The 22,178-nt window shown below is 38.5% G+C and overlaps 2 protein-coding genes across 8 annotated transcripts in view; one reads left to right on the top strand and one right to left on the bottom strand.

Moving 5' to 3' along the window:
- Window positions 1-543: 543 nt before the first annotated feature.
- On the bottom strand, window positions 544-4,897 carry LOC110382327 (protamine-2). 4 transcript variants are annotated; one of them, XM_021342924.3, is made up of 6 exons: window positions 4,739-4,897; window positions 3,982-4,137; window positions 2,925-3,044; window positions 2,493-2,552; window positions 1,523-1,691; window positions 544-785 (listed from the first exon to the last, which is right to left on the bottom strand). In XM_021342924.3, exons 2-6 carry the CDS (start codon window positions 4,107-4,109, stop codon window positions 636-638), a joined length of 627 nt encoding a protein of 208 aa, XP_021198599.3. In that variant the 5' UTR covers window positions 4,110-4,137; window positions 4,739-4,897; the 3' UTR covers window positions 544-635. The 4 variants fall into 4 exon arrangements, with proteins under 4 accessions (XP_021198599.3, XP_021198601.3, XP_021198600.2 ...); XM_021342926.3 differs by having other exon boundaries at window positions 1,523-1,664; XM_021342925.3 differs by having other exon boundaries at window positions 2,493-2,531.
- Window positions 4,898-5,634: 737 nt separating this feature from the next.
- The window catches only part of LOC110382323 (PHD finger protein rhinoceros), a 33,283-nt gene continuing 16,739 nt past the window's right edge, over window positions 5,635-22,178 (top strand). For 2 of the 4 annotated variants that reach the window (XM_021342914.3, XM_021342913.3), the window contains exons 1-5: window positions 5,635-6,916; window positions 9,844-10,058; window positions 14,350-14,408; window positions 16,051-16,279; window positions 17,582-17,764. In XM_021342914.3, coding sequence (XP_021198589.3) covers window positions 6,072-6,916; window positions 9,844-10,058; window positions 14,350-14,408; window positions 16,051-16,279; window positions 17,582-17,764 — 1,531 coding nt within the window. In that variant the 5' untranslated portion in view covers window positions 5,635-6,071. The remainder of the gene's footprint in view (window positions 6,917-9,843; window positions 10,059-14,349; window positions 14,409-16,050; window positions 16,280-17,581; window positions 17,765-22,178) is intronic. The other 2 variants (XM_021342916.3, XM_021342915.3) reach the window with 1 other exon arrangement.

Raw genomic sequence — 22,178 nt, 5'->3', positions numbered from 1 at the left:
ACAGCTCGACATTTGACCAATAGATGGCACTGTATGTCCGTAATAAATTTTATTTTTTATTTTTTGTAATAAAAACTATCCTATGTCCTTTCTCAAGTTTCAAACTATGTCTGTACCAAATTTCACACAAATCGGTTCAGTAGTTTAGGCGTGAAGAAAAGACAGACAGACAGACAGAAAGACAGACAGACAGACAGACAGAGTTACTTTCGCATTTATAATATTAGTTTGGATTAACAGAGTTTAAATTCAAAAAGCGTTGTTGAAGTACCAGTTAGTTTTACGAACGTCAAAATTTAATAATAAAAACGTCAAATTTACCGTGGTCAAAATTGACATCGGTCTTTTAACTTTAACTTTACCGTTACGTACGAACAACCGGGCCTAAAGAAGGCGTAAGAGAGCCTAGCCAGCGACGTTACTCGTCCCCCGAACACCCGCATTTTGGCGACGCTGCCTTCATAGGAGATTTTATTTTATCTCTGCTCGTCACTTTATGTTCTCCATAGGCGTTAACAACACGTTGAAATAAAACCACAAAACTATAGTTAATAAAAAAAGATATGTATAATAGGGTGAACACAAACAGCACGGAAAATTTAACCTTCACAGGCCTAACGGGCACAGTTTTATGATCAGCAGCGGCGGCGTCTGCGGCGGCGGGGACAACGTTTCTTCTTGCGTTTGCACGAGCGACGGCGCTTGCGGCTGCAGCTGCGGCGTCGCTTGCGTTTGCAGCTGCGACGCCGCTTACGACGACAACTCTTACGGCGCTTCTTCTTCTTCTACAAAAAGAAACTTATGTCAAAATCAAAATCAAAAGTCATTTATTCAAAGTAGGCTGAAAATCAGCACTTTTCGAACGTCAAATTTACAAAAGACAGCCCCCAAAACGCCCACCATTCACCACTTCCTATGTGTTTACAATTAAGCACTCTTACTCAGGCAACAACAGTTTTAACTTAGAAAACGGAACGTGAAATCTCATAGTGATTCCATTTGAACATCTTTGACAGTCTTTACTGGTAGTCAGAAGCCAGAAAGTTTGAAAATCAGTCTTACCAAGGGGTATTGGGTTGCCCGGGTAAATGAGTAGTGAAAGTCAGATAGGCAGTCGCTCCTTGTAAAACATAAGTACTCAGCTGCAACCGGTTGGACTGGAAGACGACCTCAACATAGTTGGAAAAAGGCTAGGCGAATAATGATGAAGTTTACGTTGACGATGAGTCAGAGCCTCGAAGACAAAACTATATGATTCCATGGTAATAAACCATGCAACACGTTTTAAAAATGAAATAAATGTTACTTGGGCTTTAGAACGTCATATGTATATGTAATCTAGTCCATCTCTAACCTCCTAGCTAATGCTCTAGTCTAGTATCATCACCATTTGCATAGCTTTTACCCAACTGTCTGGATCGGCTTGGCATAGAGCGACTGCTTGTCTGACCTAATCTGTAGTGATCAGATTGCAGAAAGGTAAGATGTTATGTCTAAAGCAGCAATAAAGTGGATAACTTACACAAGAGCGACGACGACGACGACGACGGCACTTCTTTTTCTTCCTTCTGCGGCACCCTCGGTCAGACGGATCGTCCGGGTCGATGGACCCCGACCGATGGGAGTACGAACGAGCTCGGTGCACGTACTTGCCGCCACGACGACTTTCGAACATGTAACACTCATCATCACTACATAATATAACACAAGTCCTCCGCCGCGTATTTTGTGGTGAACGCACACTTGTCGGACTCGAAAGCGGTGAAGGAATGTCATTCTGTCCAATGTCATATCGCTCGCTAGATTACATGTAAAGAATTCTAAAATTCGATTCCTGCGCCGCGGTCGAGTCTGACAGGTATGCGGTCACCATTAGAGTTCTGGACTATGCTCAAAAGAGAGCAGAGTTTGATGTTTGATAAACGGGTGTAGTCTGATGGCCGGTGAGGCCTTTCAAGAGAGAATTCAAGGAAAGCGGAGGAGGATCTGGTTAAATGGTGGACAAAACTGGACAGGCCTCTTCAGGTACAGGATTGGCAAACAGGATCACTTCTCACGGTGCATCCACACCGCAGTTAGTTATTGTGGAGAAACTTTTAAAGTAATTAGTGGGTAACATTCGATAACAAAAAGCAAAAAATGATATAGTCGCAATAATTGAAGAATTTTGTCCAATGTTGTTAGATGTTCTGCGGTGTGGATAGCGGACTGAATCATGAGCTCTTCTAACCTCAGTTCAGATAGGTAAAAGTAAAAATCTTTATTTGGCATTATTGCCTCATCAATGATCATCTGTTGCCAATTATTTAAGGAAATAATTACCTGATAGTGTTAAAAATTACTTCTAGACGGTCACAAGATTTACTTTGAATAAGCCTTTGCTAGATTTGTGGTGGAGGTAAAAAGTCAGACACGCATGGTTCCAAAAAGTGGATGCTATGGCAAAGAACAGTCAAATGACGGAGTGCGTTAAATGATTTAGCAGTAGTTACCTCCTGCTCATGCCGTCTTCATCATCCCCGATATGTTCTCTGTAAGGAGTAAAGAGGTACCTACACTCAGTAAATAAATAAGTTTAGTTGCGACTATGTACTAGTTCAAAGATGACAAAAGCTTCTCAATCACGCTTTTAACAGCTGAAGGCAATTGACTGTTTGGCATGAATTGTATTATTATGTAAATTTGCGATCCGAAAACGGTAAGTAATCTTAGTTTCTCTCGGGACGTGGGTCAGATGGGCAGTTTATATAGCTAGTAGTTACAGCCTTTTTAACGTCCCACTGCTGGGCACAGGCCTCCTCTCACACGGAGAAGGATTGAACGTTAATCACTACGCTTGCTCAATGCGGGTTGGTGATTTCAGACTATATAGTCCAGGTTTCTTCGAGATGTTTATATAGCACTTGTGGTAAAATGGAACTCACTGCTTGTCCGGAGCTTTATCTTTTAGGTCGCCATCAGTTTTCTTTTTAGTAGTTGAGTTGCTTTTCTTTTCGTGATGGCCGTGTTCAGAGTGGCGGCGCGCGGCCGCTGCTCTCCGACGCCTAAACAAAATGATATAGCAATATTAAGAACCGTTACGCTTTGCTATTTCACTCTTGGTAGGCGTTAATACCTATGTAGGACTCGGGAAAGGTAAATTGGATGTACTGCATAATAATCAGAACAGGTGATGATAAGAATGTAAAGAGGAATATGTGGTGTGAAGCTGCGTAGAAACCGGCTATCGTGGTATGCATGATGAGGAAGCATGAGTCATGTTGTGAGAAAGGTTCTGGGCATGAACATGGACGGTTATAGTGGAAGAGAACGACCAAAGAAATGATGGATGGATTGTGTGAAGGTTGATATGGCTCTAAATAATGTTACTTCCGAGATGACGGGAGATAGAAGAGTGTGGGAGGATAAGACATGCAATTTGAACATACGATTGGTAAAAGATAAATAGATAAAAAACTTTTATACAGCGGAAACAAATAACAAGACACAACAAGTTATAAAATAGTGATAGAAAGAAAAACATAAAATGCAAACAGAAATGAACGGCGTGGTGCAGTGTGCCTTAAGTTTTGCACCGAATACCTGACGCTGGTATTCTGCTGGATCCCTACAATGATGACGGACGTCGCGTTTACCGAACAATGAATATCATTAAGGCATAATTAGTGTAATTGAAAAGTGTTAATGAATAAGTGTTTTATGTTCTGTGTTTGAATATCAACTATTTAGGCTGATTAATGATACATAAGGGCATGAGGATGATGACATGACTTTGGGCGCACTGAAGAAATAGTTTCTATTGCTTTTACACCTGTCATAAGCAATTGATGAGTGCATGGTTGAATAGGTCAGATGGACAGTCGCTCCTTATAAAACACTGGTCCTCAGCTGCATCGGGTAAGACTGGAAGTCGACTCCAACATAGCTGGATAAAGAATAGATGGTAAGTCTTGTCTCGACCATAATACTGATAATACCAACTTTTGTTGGAAATCGACGTAGGTTTTCAGTCGGGCGGTATATCGCGGCGCTTCGGTTTCGCTACGTTTGCGCATAAAAACCACTACGTCATCGTTTAACTTCTTTTTTTTCTCATCGTCGGGCTCCATCGCACCGCGGCTCCCCTGTTCTGGTCACCTGGATGACAATTACAACAATTAGTCTTGGAATTATTAGTATAATTCACTGGATATCGATAGATCCTAGCATTTATTTCTCTTTCAAAATGGGTAAGTCAACGAATAACTGTCACTTTTGTCTCTTCGCTTCACTGATAAAAAACCATTATTCAGCTTTCTGAGAAACACACTGAAAATTAACAACATTAGTATAATGGAGAACACATAGAAGATAGAGACTAGAGACCTCTGCACTGTTCATCACAATGTAAGGTCCCCATCAAATTGTCTGGGCGTTGGTACGTCTTAAGTTTCGTATGTTTTGTTTCCCCTATCCACAGTTCAATATAGCATTAACAGCAGGCCATTGCAAATAACTTTTAGTTACTATTTGGTGCTAGGACTTGATGTCAATGACATGTCATTTTTGTCCAAGGCATCTGATCCTTAATCACATTTATTAAGCTCACTACAGACTTGTACTCCATCATTAGAACCACAATTGAATTACATATTACAACTACACTAAGCTATAACAGTCAAAATCTTAGGTATGTTTCCCACTTCTATATTACCACTTGTAACTTCCATAATTCATGTTAAAACTTAATTATAAATACCACGTTTTTGTTGCTCGCCGCCAGCACATTCTTGTCAGAACTTTAAAATGAAAATTTCTCCAAAAAAATAATTTCCAAAGATTTTTAAATTTTTAACAATTTTAATAAGTGCGTGACATTACAGGAAATTTCTTTGTTTCAACTGAACACCATTCTTCTGTTTATGAATATCTGTCAATGATGGCAAAAATTTAGTTTTCTGCCAGTTTTCCTGTATCAAACTTTTTACTTTGCTGTCAAACCTACATGGGGAGATCAAAATAAAAAAGAATTTTCTTTTTTTCAAAAAGAAGGAGGTTCTCAAAACGGATGTTTATAATTTTTCCTTTTTTATGGTTTGGGAGATTTTATTGGCAGATTCAGGGAGACCGTGGCCCATCAGAAAAGAGTTACTAATACATTTAAATAGGTAAATTTTTCGCAATAGGTGGTTCTCATTCTACATCTCACACTACCTAGCTGATCTTCGTGTATTAAGTAAAATACTGGGTACGTAAAGCAAACATAATTACAGTTATTTTGACAAAAATATTTGGATTTACCAAGAAACGGACAAGTTGATTAATGTTCTCATTAACTTTCTTACATTTTTCACGAGCCGTGTTCTTAAAACTTCGGCCATTAAAAAATCAGCCGCTAAATCGCATACAAGTCAAGAAAACGGGATTTTTAGTCCCTTTTTTCATAAATGGGTTAATGGGCTCACCGCTCGGAAGCAACGTGTTAGCATTAAGAATGTATTATTACAACAAAATTACATTTTACATAACAATTAAACCTTAATCCGTTGCAACAAAGAACATTTTCCCACGACTACAATGTACGGAATGTTCAAGTTAAAAATACGTGTTCGGAAACTTTCGGGCGTTTCCGCCGGCGCCCGACGAAGTTCGGCAGTGCGCGGCCGCCCGCCCGCCGTACGTGCGCATACGCGTTGGGCGGCGCTAACCATCAATTAAATATTATCAGTTTTAAATGATTTCAATACATAATTGATGCAAAAATATACCCAATACATATAACATTAGCATTAGTTTTAAATTTTCTTTATGTAATATTTAAATAATTTAAAATATGTTAAAAGCTTTAAAATAGTTTACTGAAGTGTGTTAGTAAAAGTGTACAGTGATATGAACGTATGTACAGTGTAAAGTGATAACCCTATTCGTGCCTAAATAACAGTGGACGTATAAGAGAGAGTACCAATAGAAATCACGATTGTATCAAAATGCATTCCGTTATAAGATGTCGTGCCGCGCCACCGGACGATGCACGTGTTTTTATTTTCATTTATAAATAGTCCAGACACAAACCGACACTCTGCGGCTGCAGTATGATGTCACTGAAAGAGAACAGTGACGTCACAGACGTCGGACACGCAGAAGAAGAGAAGAATGGCAAAGTTGAACGAAAAGAGCCGAAAGATTTGGCCGAGTTGCCCCCGAGCGGCACGTCTTTGCACAAGAGGCGCAGAGGGGAACCCCCTGCTTCTCTGTCCGTCAAATCCCCTCAAACCCCTTCAGATGCTGAAGGTTCATCACCATGTACCGCAGGACCTTCACCCCCTGAAGAATACTGGTCCCTTAACGATGGAGAAGTAACAGATCCTGAAACAATCTGTGAATCGATGCTGCAAAGGTTAAGAGACCAGAATGATGCTATTTCTAAGAGAGGAAAAGAAGTAGCGCAAAGAACGAAGGACACGGTCGAAGCTTTAGATCAGTTAGAAAAACTACTGGAATTACTAGACGAGTTTGTGACCCTAAAAGAATATAACACACGTCTTTTAAAAAGGTTAAAAGACGTTAATCATTTGAAAAGGCTTCACAGTGCTCATAAGAAAATAGATGGTGAAAATGAAAGGTTAAAATCAGAGACTAAAGAGTTAGAACTGATTAATGAGGCTCTAGATGCCGAATTCGAGTGTGAATATGGACAAATACTCTTTGATTCTGTGATGATGGGTAACAGAAGTATGAAGAGGTCAGGTTCAAAGTGGAAAGGTCATGCAAGGTTCGGAGGTTCCCTCTTGAGGAAGCAAAGGTCACGGTCTGCAGGAGGGGATGAGAGTGACGTGGCTCCTGGTACTCCTTTGCGAAGGAGGTCTGAGGGAATTTTCATGAAGGAGGTGGAGAAATCCAAGGTTTCAAAATGGACGAGAGTGAAGGCTGCGTTTAGGTAAATATGATATTATTTCACGTAGCAACAATCTTAATTAGTTATTTGGTGAAACTGACTGAGTTCAATATTTTTACCTTCCATAACACTCCTCTATGGTTTGGGAGGCTAGGTTAAAGAACTGGTACTCAGTTAAAATACTTTAATATTGGAAACCGAATTACCAAAACCCCAACCTATGTACATAGAGATAGGGAAAAGGCTAGGCAGATGCTCATGATAAAAATATCATTGGCCACTTAGATAAATAATTTGTGAATGATATATGATAGTGAATTTTTGCGGGAATGAGTGAAAGTGATTAATGGCCAAGATTTATCTGATGCGAGAAATGATATAATGATATACGAGGCGGAAATATGAAAGGATTTGCTTAAAGTTGCATTTATCTAGTTACAGTTGAGTGGTCATAGATGGCTACGGAAAATAAAAGTAAATAATTAAATGTGCAAATAATAAAAACATATTTTTAACATGAAATATGCCTCCATGAAAAATCTCAACTAACGAACTGAAGAAGAAATTCATAAACAAATTGAACAATCTTAGAAATTCATCAACAAATAGATATTCCATAGAACAGAGCCCCAGCTACAATTGTTTGAGTTCTTTCTTTCTTTTCAGTTCGTAATTGTGTTTTTTTGTTCGTTGATGCAGCCTGAAAAGAATAAAGAAGGTTTAAAGTTGGATATATTTCACTCGTAACGGTTACAAGACTACCTATACTACATATTATACTACAAAACCGAATAAGGGTAAATACTGGAAGCTAAAGTTTTCCTGTATATCCTTATTTTTCTTTAATTTTTCGATTACGAAGTCAATTATAGTTTACTCTGAGATTTATCAAGATTTACTGCACCTGATGTTTTGGTGGTCATCTCCGCACATTAAGTACTTATCTATAATTTATTATATTATATTACTTAATTACATACTTTATATAATATTCAGCTGAAGACTTTGTTTATTTGAATGCGCTAATTTCACGAAATACTCGACCAATTTGAGAAAAAATCTTTCAGTGTACTCAGCCCATTTATCGAGGAAGGGTGTAGGCAATTTTTCTAAAGTTATCTTGTAGTAGTTCTCACGAAACACGGGTGAAACCGCTGTCGGTACCTAGTATATAATACTGCTAAGGATTTCAACATTTCCCTAAACAGAACATCAGAATGTATCCTGTATCGGCGTTGCTTTTACACATGAATCTTGTATACATAAACACACAAACCGGGAACAGTTATCTAGGCTATACAAATATTTGTTACTAGCTGCTGCCCGCGGCTTTGCTCGCTTCGTATGCATTTAAAACATAATTTAATATGTGGATAACTCCTCAAAGACTCGTACCCCAGTGGAGGCCAACAGGGCCAAAGCCTGTAGATTCTTAGTATCCTTATAGTTTTTTTGTTTACTATATTGTGTAGATAGTCTGTAATTGTTAGTTTACTATATTAAAAAAATAAAGACATTATAATATTCCAATATATACTTTATTATTTGTGACTCTTTTGACTCTGACGAAACTGTTGCCTTTTAATTCGGTTCGGCCCTTTTGGTCATCCTCCGAGCCTATTTCCCAACTATGTTGGGGTCGGCTTCCAGTCTAACCGGATGTAGCTGAGTACCAGTGCTTTACAAGAAGCGACTGCCCTGCCTGACCTCCTCAACCCAGTTACCCGGGCAACCCCTTGGTCAGACTTACTGGCTTCTGACTACCCGTAACGACTGCCAAGGATGTTCAATGACAGCCGGGACCTACAGTTTAACGTGCCATCCGAAACACAGTCATTGGTGTCTAAGATATACTTAGAAAGTACATACAAACTTAGAAAAGTTGCATTGGTTCGGTCCTTTTGGTGATTGCTCCGAAAAGATGGGCAGAAAATGATATAAATACAATATTCAATCCTAAATGTGATGTTTGCCGATGAATCAATATGTTTATTATAATATCTTAAGTTTTATGACAGGAAGTATGACATACCTATATACTAGTGGTTCTAGTATATAGATATGTCATATGTAAATGTTCTATCTTTATGTCAATTAATGTAATTGGTTTTACTGCTTCAATTAAAATTGATTGCAGTTAGAAGTATAAATTGCATCAAGCATAACTACATAGAATACGATACATTGATTATGATCATAAATTATTAGATGCATAGAGATCAATAAAACTACAAAGTATACCTACCCTCGTACATTCGCATACATTGCATTTCAGCAATAATAATAATTTAATGTACTGAAGTGATGTGTGAATAGATTTACGACTTTTGTAACTAGTGATGCGTTTAGAATGAGCGTTACGTAGGTCATGTAATGATATTGGGAGATAGTAAAAACTTATCTTGGCACAGGTTGCAAAAAAGGTCTCGTACTACGTATTTTTCGATGTATGGAAAACTACGACGCAAACAACAAACTGGTGAACTATCGATAATGAAAAACTTTTTTTTTCATGAGAGTTCAATTTCATTCATCGTGAGCTTTAGAATTTAAATGATAGCATACGTGTCATGTATCAGCCCGAAATGTGGAAGTTGGTGATTGACACACCAATGCCACGGAGAGCATGCTAATATCGGTGTTGCGCCTAATCTCTCTCCGCGGTGGTCATCGGGCTATGAGAATGAAGGAATAGTGGGTGCACAGGTGCGTCTGCGCAAAAATGCCTGTGTACATTATGAGTTATCTCATGAACATCTGTTATTCCATCCATGGATCGACCGCACCTTACCTTACATTACAAAGAATTATGAGTCCATTAACAAATCATATAATTCTCTCAATTCCTCTTCTTCTTCTCAATTTGTACAGGTTGAACTGTAGGTTACACCGGTTATTTATAAATTTTTTACCACTTATCTTAAATGATCTACCAAGCCAATATTATCATAAACTTTTCCCTTCCACAGATGGGAGAAAGCCCAATGGCCACAATCGGTAATGGGCAGTGCCGCCAGTGCAGTAGCCGCTGGTGCCATGGTAGGCGCCGTGGCTCTCGCGGGATCATCTCCATCATCAGCCACTCTTGCCAACCCTGAGCCCAGGGACTCCGCTAGTCTGACTCCTGGCAGCGCCTTGTCTCTTACTCCTAATTCCTCTTGTGAGGAGCTAAGGGCTGACTCTGGTAAGTGGTAAAGCTTTTTAATGCTTTTGTGTACTTGGCAACAAAATAGCCCTCATACTTTAACAGTCTTACTTAAAAACGTGAATTAAATAATAAGTTTTACTTAAGGGGTGTTTAAGAAAAAATCTACAGCCTTACTTATAAATATCAACTAATCATCTTCTAAGCATTGTTTTAACTAATTACTACTTAAGCCTTAAGTAGTGATTAATATTTTTTATACCTATTGTAGGGACACATGTAAGTATGTATGGCAGAGTGCAAGGTAAGCAAAAACGTTGCTTAAGTAATGAACAGATAATGACATAAAAAACATACTAATTTCTCAGCACTACCTGAATGTTGGTAGCTTAAAAAAATATTTGTCATCAAAACGTTGTGTAATGGCAACAATGGCATCCGTAAAATATAAAACTAAAAAGTTGAGCTGTCAATAAACCGGAAATGAAAAATCAGCTGGTAAAGATCCAGACATTTTTCTAATTAGCGGGTTAAACAAGGGTGTGAGGCTACTTAATTTGACAGCTCATTTTAGACATTGCTAAGCAAGTGATTTAGTTAAGCCACGTTCATAAGTAAGATTTTTCCTTAAACACCTTTTAAGTATAACTTATTATTTAATTCACGTTTATAAGTAAGACTGTTAAATTATAAACGTGGCTTAACTAAATCATTTTCTTAGTAATGTCTTAAATGAGCTGTCAAATTAAGTAGCCTCACACCCTGTGGGCGAACACCCTGGCGGCCCGCAACCGCGCAGCGCTACGAAGACCACAGCGAGCGATGGCCATCAGGGTCATAAGGGGTTACCGAACGATCTCGTTCGAAGCGGCATGTCTCCTAGCCGGATCTCCGCCGTGGGACATGGACGGAAGAGTCCTCGCGTCACTCTATACATGGCGCGAGGAAGCGGTGGGGCGGGGCGAGCGTCTCGCACCTCGACAAGTTGAGGCGCGTAGGGCTGAGCTCCGCCAAGTGTTAATGGCGGAGTGGGAGCAGAGGCTTGCACGACCCACGGCAGGGCACGCCGTTATCGCGGCGATAAGGCCCGTAATGAAGGAGTGGCTGGAGAGAAGCCACGGCGCCCTCAGCTTCCGGCTGACACAGGTTCTCACCGGACATGGTTGTTTCGGAAAGTTCCTGTGTCGCATAGGCCGGGAGCCCACGCCCGAATGCCACCATTGTGGCACCGGCAACGAAGATTCGGCGTTGCATACGTTGGCGGAGTGCCCAGCATGGGCAACGCAGCGCCGTGATTTAACTGCGGTACTTGATGCTGCGGGAAATCTTTCGCTGCCGGCCGTTGTGTCTTGCATGGTCAGCAGCGAAGAAGAGTGGAATGCCGTCGCCTCCTTTTGCGAGGAGGTGATGGTTTTAAAGGAGGCGGCGGAAAGGGTGAGAGAATCTGCTACCTCTCCCCACCCGCAGCAGACGTAGGGGCGTCGCAGGGTGGCTGATCTCCGGCCACCATAGGGCGGCCTGCGGACGACAGACTAGGGGCGTCTGTCGTCCGATCAGAAACAGGCCTCGAGACGGTGGCGTTGTGTTGCGCGCGCCTCTCTCAGTGAAGTTACTGTGGCCGCTGGGTGACGGCCACAAAGGGTGACGGGGCCCGCCTTCGAACATCTGGCGGGCCAATACCTGTCGGGGGTGCGGAAGAATGCTTTGGCGATACCCGTGCCCTCGACAACAGGTAATTGGAGGCAACACCAGGTAGGGTTTTTAGCCGGTAAGAGTCCGGCACACCCCTCCACCTGCCCCAGGTGGAGTACAGTCCATGAGGATTTTCCCCCCTGACAAAAAAAAAAAGTAGCCTCACACCCTTGTTTAATCCGCTAATTAGCAAAATGGCTGGATTCTTATCAGCTGATTTTTCATTTCCGGTTTATTGACAGCTCAACTTTTTAATTTTATATTTTACGGATGCCATTGTTGCCATTACATAACGTTTTGATGACAAATATTTTTTTAAGCTACCAACATTCCGGTAGTGTTGAGAAATTAGTATGTTTTTATGACATTATCTGTTCATTACTTAAGACATGCTTAAGCAACGTTTATAGGTCAAAATATTTCAATCACTACTTAAGGCTTTAAGTAGTAATTAGTTAAAACAATACTTAGAAGATGATTTGTTGATTTTTATAAGTAAGGCTGTATTTTTTTACTTGTTGCTTAAAGCGGTTCCACTGGAACGTGGTGATACAGTAAGACATAATTTGATTCGGCTCTATACGGCTGGTTCGGCACAGTAGTCCTCTCAAGGCCGTACCTTGCCACTCATTCATTACCCTGCATCAATTTTCCTTTATTCTTTATGAAACGTTGCTTTAAACCAAGAAATCCATCCTGTATAAAAAGGAAAAGAGCTACTTTTCAAAATATTTCCCTCTTTGTTCATTGTTATAACGAGCACTTAAAAAAGTCAACTTTTCGAATAAACTTCTGATTTACAACGCGAACTCCTGCGCATAAAAATGAAGTGTTTTGCGCGCGCAAGTTAAACAAACGGAATGCTTGAACCGGGGAGTATTCATGTAATATTTTTATATTTCTGGATTATGTTTGTTTACAATACGTGAGAGAAACTTTCAGCGTATCAGATGTTTTGGGTTTCGGTTAAATGCTATTTGATTTTGATGGCTTTTTTTCTAACTGTAAATAGGTATAAAAAGAAAAATATGACTTTATGCTTCATTTAAAGAAAAAGAGAACGTTGTTCAAAAATTTCAGTACCGTTTTTCAGAAGCGACGTTAAATTATACTAAGATTAAAAATGCGAAAATAAGTTTGTTTCGATGGTACTTTGTAGACGGAGACGAGATACTTTAGATGTAAGAAGTAGTTCCCTGTATATATTTGGTGAAAAGCCGCGTTAAATACCTAGTTAAAAAGATATATTTTCCTTATCTTTAACGCGAGCGTTTAAAAATGTTGCAAATAATTTCTGAGAAAGTGTCTTGTCTGACAAATCACATCTGTTTCATCTCAAAATGAAAATTGGTGAAGCGCGACTCACTCTCATACATTACGTTTGTGTTAGGTACATCAATATTGCAAAATTTTCACAAAATATTTTGTTGTCCAAATCTGTAATTAATATTAGAATTAAAAGCGAAAGTAAAACTGTCTGTTTGTTGCCCTTTCACGCTAATACTACTGAACCAATTTGTATGCCTATGTGCTTTTATAAGCTCTGGACTACCTACCTACCGGTAGTCCAGAGCTTATTAAAGCACATAGGCATACTTTTTATCCGTGGGCGCGAAGTACTTTCTGCAGAACACGAGTGAAATTACGAGTAATAGTGAGTGATTACGAGTATATCCTTCGTCAATAAAAATCTTCCCAAATTAACATCCCATTTTCAAACATTAAGTATACCCCACTATAGATATATACCATATTACACGTGTATTACACATATTACCATATTGCACATACATATAATCCGTAGGTACGTACGTACATACATATATTCAGTTCCCGGATGACCCTATTCTGTCAGCGTGAGTCACTCCATACTCGCTGCCGACTCGACCGAGTTGCTATCGAGTTCTCTCTCACTGGGTTAACGTAAACTATTGCCAAGCGATGAAAAACATGCTTTTATACTGTCATGGGTTTAAAAGTTTTGGATTTAACTTTGTTTGGGAGAAATTCTATTTTGAGAGAAGTTGCTTTAAGGGAATATAGGTCAAATCAGTACCCTTCCGTGCTTGATACCATGTTCTACTAGTATTTGCCAGCAGTTTCATTTGTGTCTCGATTTCCTGAGGGAACTATTTTGCTATAGAAGATTACTTCGAATGTTAAAAAAGGCGAAAGATACTTTGGTATATTACTATAGTGAATGATAAGATTATGTCTCGTATTGACAACAACTTAAGTAAAATACCTATAGACACCTCACCTTAAGATATCCACAGCCTTTACCCATGGCAACTAAACTCCTTAATCTAGATAAACTAGGTAAAAATCATTATGTCCCGTTGAAAGTAGTTTGAAAATTAACGGTACATACATACGGAAAATCACACACAATGATTATAGACAGATCAATTCAATTAACAAACCACTTCTAGAAAACTTAATTTGGCACAACTAACAAATAAACTAATGAATTACAATTCCCATTCACCTACGTAGAATATTCCATTTCCCTGAAAAAAATATTTACCACGGATTTCCTTTCCCCGAAAAAAATACCTACATACACAACTAGGTTGAATTTCCCAGATTTCCTAGATTTCCCAGAAAATATTCGCAATAACCGGTCAATGTGTTCCAGGTATGCGCAAGAGTGCGCGGGAGGATGGCGACAACACATTCCTGCAAGCTCCTACGCAGGTCAGCATCAACAATGTATTAATATCACTGTGTAAGATAATGCAGTAGATCAATGACTAGTTAGAATTTTGAGTTTTGGATTAATAAGATCATGGAAAATAAATTACTCAAGGAAAATGTTAGCAAACTTTGTGGTTATAGAATAGCATCATTTATTTGCCATAAACATGTGTATACATGGTTCATATGGATTTCGATTTTCAATGGAATCAGCAAACATGTTGTTAAAAAAAATGCTATAACCAACAACTATACCGCCTCTTTAAAAAAAACGTGAGATAAAATTTTAAATAGATAATATCTACTTAAGCAAGTGTGTATATTCATAACAAGACAAAACTGTTAAGTAAATGTGAAGATGCCTTATCAAAATTTTAGAGTACTCACACTGATTCTTTATTATTGTTATATCTTTACAATTGACTGTTGACCATGTCAGCTACATACCTACACAACACAGAGAGCGTCTTTAGTGAAAGTGGTATTTCAAAGTTTCATTCATACTTAAACTTCTGCCTCACGCTTCCTACGACATTCTCTGAAATAGTTATTAGAAATAGACCCATTCACGCGCGAAAGCGTCTACTAAACGACTGGCGGAATTATTTATGATGATAATTGTGCTATAGATAGATATACCGAAGGATGCGCCAACGCATGACCGGTGAATCGATCAAAAGATCTGTCAATCTGATTCGATATAAATATCGATTAATTTTTTTTTTTTTATTAATAATCTTGCGATCGGCTTTACCAGCCTTAAACAGATTTTTTGTGAGGATTTATTGACAGTTGAGAACTGTTCCTCCAGCGAGGAAACCGTCTCATATTAGATTGGGATTAGTCAACAAAGAACGTCCCATGTGTGTTGTCTTTTTAGCCTTCTGTCCTTTAACGATTCACAGAGAGCTCATGCAAGTGTGTTGGTATGAGCGTCGATGCGATTCTTGTAAGCTTTAACTCTATTTTCTATTTCTTTCTTGACCATATTCATTTCAGTGTATTCATGGAGTTCATTTGTTCTGATTAACAGTGGTGCATTAGTTATTATTCTCAGTGCTTTATTTTGGAACCGTTGCAGAATCTCCACATTTGAGTTTTTTGCTGAGCCCCATAACTCAATTCCATACGTCCACACGGGTTTGATCACAGTTTTGTAAATAAGTATCTTATTTTCCATTGTGACGCAGGATCTTCTGCCTACCAGCCAATTTAGGGTTCTGAGTCGTGCGTTTAACTCTTCGCGTTTTTTTTTTATGTGGATTTTCCAGGTTTGCTTCCTATCAAGATGCATGCCCAAATACTTGGCTGAATCGTGGTGGGGTAGAGTATATCGATTAATGAAGTTTAATTTTGCAACTAATTTTATTTGTAAAATAACGCAGATAGGCGTAAATTCGTTGAATGACTTTGGCTTGAAACGTACAATTATTGTTAGACTTAATTTCAATCTATAACCAAATACATCACAGTTGAAAGGGGTAACGTGAAAGTAATCTAAAGTAATTAATCTCAATCATTATAGAAAAGTAAATAGTATATACAGCAGTACGTAAAAAACACACACTTCATCGGAAATGTTTAAGCAATTTGTAATTACTCTTAGCAATAAAATTCATAAATTTTCCCATATCTCCCAAAGGACGACAGTTCCACATCACCGTCTCCGAACAAACTTCACAAAAGCACGTGGGATAAGATGAGAGGCATCATCCAGCCCCGCAAGGAGTCCGTCAAGAAGAAGACCACTAACAGAGGCTCCAAGAGTTCCCCTGACGTGGTGCCCAAGAGACGAAGGTCGCTCAGTGATGGTGGAGACAGTGATGCACCACCAGCGCTCACCCTGACCATTCCTTCGTCTGAAGAACTTGGTGAGTTTAGTTTACTCTTACTTTCTACATTTGCCTTATTTGTTTGGTTGGTGATAAATCATCGAACGAATGATTCTGGTAAAGGCGGATACAGACCGTGGTAACCCTTCGGTGAATTTTACGATTGCCTAGCTCTTACTTTGAGTCAGCTGAGTAGCTTTGGATTGTCATTCATAACCTGTATCGACTCAGTATGATGGGGGTTTTCAGATGAAGTGATTGTCTATCTGACCTTACTAGTTACAGGTAAAATTGTTCTGTTGTTTTGATAATAAGTAGCGACTGTTGCGATGGTCCATAGAATGATTTGGTTCAAGCGTTCAGTACAGTATGATCGAAACTATTTTAGCGTTTTACCATCGTCGCCCAAAAACCTACGAAGGTCATTCGGAAAGTTCTTTCTGAGCCACGTTGAAAACTTAGAAAGCAAAGGTTAGCCCAATATACCTAGCCCTGTATACATCAGACATCTTATCTACAACACTTACATTAACGAACCACTTTAATACATGGACACGTTCCAATAGAACTTCACTTGAAACACAATGCGTACACATTTCCACAGAATGACTCCTATTTGACATTCGCATTCCAGACCAACTAGAAATTTCTACATTCATCATATGCACGTAATCCCCAATTCTTAAAAAGAGATAGTCTAATGACTGGTGACTGCCGATGTGACCACTACTGTTTCTCCATTTTTTATATTGGTTTGTTCTAAGAATTTTCAGTAATGCCATACTTCTCAAAAATAACAAGAAGAAAAAGATCTAGATCGCACTCAATCTTATTAATGTAATCCAATACTATGATCTTCCATACATCTTCTTTACAAGTCTTACCAGATCGAGTTGTACATAACTACATAGGTACCTAGCTATGCATGTATCGTTGTTACAGTTTGTGTTGTAAATACAGCCTAATCTTAGCTTCAATACAAAGTATCACAACTTTGTATGTGTTTATAGCACGTGCAGGAATCATAACAGTTATGATTTTACTCAAATCATAATTTTCGCGAAAACCCCTTAAATCATTTGCCACATTTGCTGAAGTGTGTTTCAGAAGCCGCTGACTTGGCGATAATTTCCAAAACGATCCTGGACCTGTGCTCGGACCTTCCATGATTCCCTTGTTTATTCCACTGGCATTATCATATCCTGTTCTTCGAAACCTTTTAGAATGATAGTTTGAGGCTCAATTAATCGAACATGTGGACCAACTATATACTCATGATGGTCAAAGAGGCTGTAAGCCGTAAGTCTTACTTGGAATCTTGACAAGTCTTCTCTCTTCCAGAATCTGAGCCCTCCCACCCCGTTCTTCGCAAGCAGCGATCCCTGGAGCTCGGAGCCAGGCCTCCTCAGCACCGCCCCCCCAGAGCCTCCAAGTGGACCAAGGTCAAGAGAGCCTTTCTGACGTCTGCGTCAGCTTCTGTCCCGTCCAGCCCTAACAGGCATTCTGCGTTCTTCACTGATGCAGGTTAGTGGCTTTTTTGGCCTCCATTAGGCCTTATTCATTCTGTTGAAAGACATTGCGGTCTTCCTAAAAGTCATCGGTTTTGATTCTCAACTGTAAATAACTTTCATGTTAAATGCCTAGTTAGATTACTGTCATCGACTTGGTCTTCATCGTCAGCTTTGCTTTGAAATTCGTCTAGAAGTCTGTCATGCAGAACTTTAAATATTTTAGTAGTGATAGAAGTTAGTACAAAATCGATAAAATGTATGTAATATTGTGCATACATAAAATGTATCAGAATAAACTTTGCTGTCCTAAGACTGACTAAATATTTTTCAGTGGCAAGTTACAAATAGCCAACATTCAAATAGGATCCGCTATTACTCAAAAAGCTCATAACTATGCCGATTTTAAAGCCCAACTTATTCCCTCACCATCCCAATTTACGATGGAACTACCACAATATTTGTTATGCTCACAGTTTATTACCGAAACCACTGCCAAGACTCATTGTCGTCAGTTACTTGTAAATATAGTCAGCAATTTTGTAGCAATATTATGCTTCATTGAGATGAGTTAGTTATGTTTATAGTGAAGGCACATATATCTATGCTCTTCTCTATCTTCTTTTTAGTATTAGAACCACATCATTCATCATCATCTTCAGCCTTTTTGTCGCCCTACTGTTGAGCACAGGCGTCCTCTCACACGGAGAAGGATTGAACGTTAATCACCACGCTTGCTTAATGCGGGTTGGTGACTTTGTCGTCCAGGTTTTCTCGAGAAGTTTTCCTTCATTTGTAATCAGTCATTGGTTTCCAAGATATAATTAGGACCGTATTTAAATAAAAAAATAAGTTGCGTTGGCACTTGTCTGACATGGAATAGAACCCTATATGAGATGTTGGTGTTTAACCCACTGGGCCATCACGACTTTTTTTAGTACCACCATTATATAGGGGCCATATAAATAGACCACAATACCTATCTATCGTATTAGTAAGTTATTTTAGTAATACTGCTCATACATTAGCAGATCTGTCGATATTATTGCTCTGGATCGCGTCACGACCGTCCCTGACATATATTTGTTTCACACGATTGAGTTTTTGCGGTAAATCGTTCGTGAGAATATTGGTTTTGGCAAAGGAAAACTGTTTTTATGGCCCTTTAGTTGATTGGTTTTAATAGTCTTAACGTATAATATTTTTGTGAATGCTTTAAAATCAAAGAATTCCACTGTGTTGAAATAATATCTATTGCGATGTTGCGATAAACTGTGTACCTACTTCTAGTTCCCGCCAAACTTTGTCATGACGGGTTCTTGCACAAGTCACTGTGCAGAAATCAATGGTTTCCCCCTGGCTTGTGAAAACTACCTGCTCCATGCTCTCGAATATAAAGAATGCTTCCAATCCTACATTGTAATAATTTTGCAAATCGGTCCAATAATTCCTGAGACCAGCGCGTTCAAACAAAGAAACTCTTCAGCCCTATAATATTAGTATTACATAGACATTTATATAGATACACGTTGTATGACGTAAATAATCCTGTGTAAACTAAAATAATGTTTAGTAAATAGTTCCAACTGAACGGTAAACTATAATCTTTCAGAGGAAGCACGTTTTAAATAATTTCCAAATGTTCCCAGGAAATGATTGGCTAAACAGTTGCTCTCATCACAAGCCAACGAGGAAATCTTTGTGTTTACGAAGGGAAATTAAAGCTGTATTTACGTGTTTATGTATCAGTTTGTTAGGACATGTGTTGGCTAAAATATAGGTAATATCATATATAACTTCAAGGAACGACCGTACATATTTCTTTCAGAAAGATCGGCAACGCACTTGCGATGTCCAGAATGCTACACAGTAGCAGTTGTAGTTACAATTCCAAATCAGATGTCGTCAGGCGGATTTCGGAAAACTCTGACTCTAGGGCTTGTAAGGTGATTAAACCTGCAGCTCACTCGATAAGAAGAAAAAGAAGACATCAATTTGACTCGAATTTAGACAAAAGTTATAAAAGCAAAGTAGTGCGAATGAAACCAAGCATATATTTTATAGGTGTTTTTTTTCAAATTCGTTCAAATAGGTAGTTCTTCTTTCTTTCACTACGTTCATTTTCATTCATTTCTGTCACTTTCAATAGTCCAAACAGATAAGACAGACGAACATTAGTCTAAAGATGTAGAACACTGTTAGTAATCAGAAATAGTTGGCGCTATTCCTTCATTTTTGTGGCTATCTAAGCGCCATTCTAAAATCCTACTTACATTTGACATTTACGAGGTTCACAGGAAGATGTAAACTATCTGATATCTCTTACAACTGTTGGCGGAAATCTATTTCTAAATATCTATTAAAATATGATTAGTGAATTTGAATTATTTATGTTTAACGAGCCATTTCCTGCGATTTCACCTGGGTGTTGGGAAATTGTTGACCAACCTAAAGGAAAAAGGAACTATAATTAATCCTAACGATATCACACTGGCTATCTCAAATTCAAATACACATCATTACAAAAAATTATGGCAACAATATGACTTTTCCGCACCCTGATTAACGAGAATATTTTTTGCACTTTCCGCAAATTATGATCCATAAAGCATCAAAAACTCAATTACAAACCACAAACATCCCTTTTATCAAGAATTATAACAGACAGCAACACTGACATCACATCCCACCACCGCAATACCATAAACAAACAACCACTCCAGTTTTTGAGATCATCACCCACAAACATACAAACAGAATCAAAGTATTCACGCATTAACACTTGGAAGGTAGCCAGACAGACAGACAGACAATTAAAAAGGCAAAGGGCATTCACCTTTTCTACTGAAAAACCATCATGGCGAATTATACTCATAATTATGTCATACAAGATATGATCAAAGAACTGAAACTACATCAGGAAAGGACAAGTTATTTCGGAGATTTTAACGATAAATAAATGACATGAAAATCCATTTGATATAAAATCACGCAAGGGAAGTGATGAAATTGATCTAAAGTTAGATGTATTATAAATACTTATCATTGGATTGAATGGAGGAGACGGAGTAAAAATAGCTAGACTAGAACTGTCAATCAGAAAGATTTAGAACTGTTTCTATAGCTAGATTTAGACGCAGTTACTATTCGTTTGTATTTTAGTAGATTTTTTTGGTACAAACCTAAAATCAAATTGTATATAATAATTTTGATGGAAAAAAAAACAATTTTAAAGGGAGATGTCTCTTCTTCATATCTTATTTTTACCAAATCTTTTACAGTAAGAAGTTAAAATTTTTACTTGATCATACCTAGACACAACGTCTGCCAAACGTTAAAACTGCTTAATAACCAGATCAGTCTAGTTAAAGAAACATACAGAATACCGAACCAGATAAACATCTGATTTATCCAGTTGACTTGCTTTATACTCCCCAAATCTTTTGACCTAAAATCAAAGATACGTTCCGTATTACGCCAAATCCCAATTAAAAACATCAATTTTATAAAACTTCGAATTGCATCACCCAAATCCTGCATAATGCATACAGCATCACTGTACGCCAATGAATGTTGTCTTAAGCTGCGTCTACAAAAAGCAAATCATTTATTTTGTGAATTTTGGTTGATCTGAATTGGCGACTGTTTAAGTCCTAATCTTAACAAAAATTGTACTCTAAGATTTATCTACACAGAAGCTGTTGGTAAACCCTTTAATAAATAAATAAACTGTTAGTAGCCGACTGAGCGAGCCGCAAAGTGGCGAAGTGATATTTGAGTTAGCTGAAAACTCAGATCAATTTTCAGACATGGTTTGCTGTGAGTTGGCCACTGATGCAGACGGCGCACGTAACGCTACAAATTGCGGAGTGTGACACCAAACTTGCAAACTGGACACTCCATTTTAAATACGTATATGGGAGTGCGTACTGTTTTGTTTTATTTCTTATCTTCTTATACCTATATAAAAATGAGTTGCTGTTCGTTAGTCTCACTAAAACTCGAGAAGCCAATACGCCGCAAACTCAGTGGGCTGCTAAGTTTGCCTACTGGGAACACAGCCTTAGCATTTCCACCACAAACTCTCGTTTCGCAAGTAGACTATTTTTAATGTCTGTATATCGAACCAGATTTAGGTTGAAGATTAAAATTTTATCCCGCTGTAAATTTGCTTTTGAAATAACGGTATTCATGGCAAGAGATAAAGAAGCTTTGATTGATCTGACAGATGATAAGTTGGTGAAAATAATGGCTTACATAACTAAATGCCGAATGAGAGCAAGGAGTGTATCTTTCAGTATATCCAATAACTCCTAACGAGAGCAATTTTTTATATAGGACAAGAATTATTACGCATAAGATAGAGATTGTCGCAATGTGCTACATAATGATGAACCTATCCCAGTGAAAGTATCATTCTCTAATAGGAG

Source organism: Helicoverpa armigera, chromosome 14, assembly GCF_030705265.1.
Source record: "Helicoverpa armigera isolate CAAS_96S chromosome 14, ASM3070526v1, whole genome shotgun sequence".
Classification (NCBI taxonomy): Eukaryota; Metazoa; Arthropoda; class Insecta; order Lepidoptera; family Noctuidae; genus Helicoverpa; species Helicoverpa armigera.
This window is presented reverse-complemented; position numbering and strand designations above follow the sequence as displayed.

Coding starts and splice junctions, on each gene's coding strand:
- LOC110382327 (XM_021342924.3), bottom strand. CDS start 4,109: ATGGAGCCCGACGATGAGAAAAAAAAGAAGTTAAACGATGACGTAGTG. Junction 1,692..2,492: donor GAAGACGGCATGAGCAGGAG/GTAACTACTGCT, acceptor TATATTATGTAG/TGATGATGAGTGTTACATGT. Junction 786..1,522: donor GTCGTCGTCGTCGCTCTTGT/GTAAGTTATCCA, acceptor TTCTTTTTGTAG/AAGAAGAAGAAGCGCCGTAA.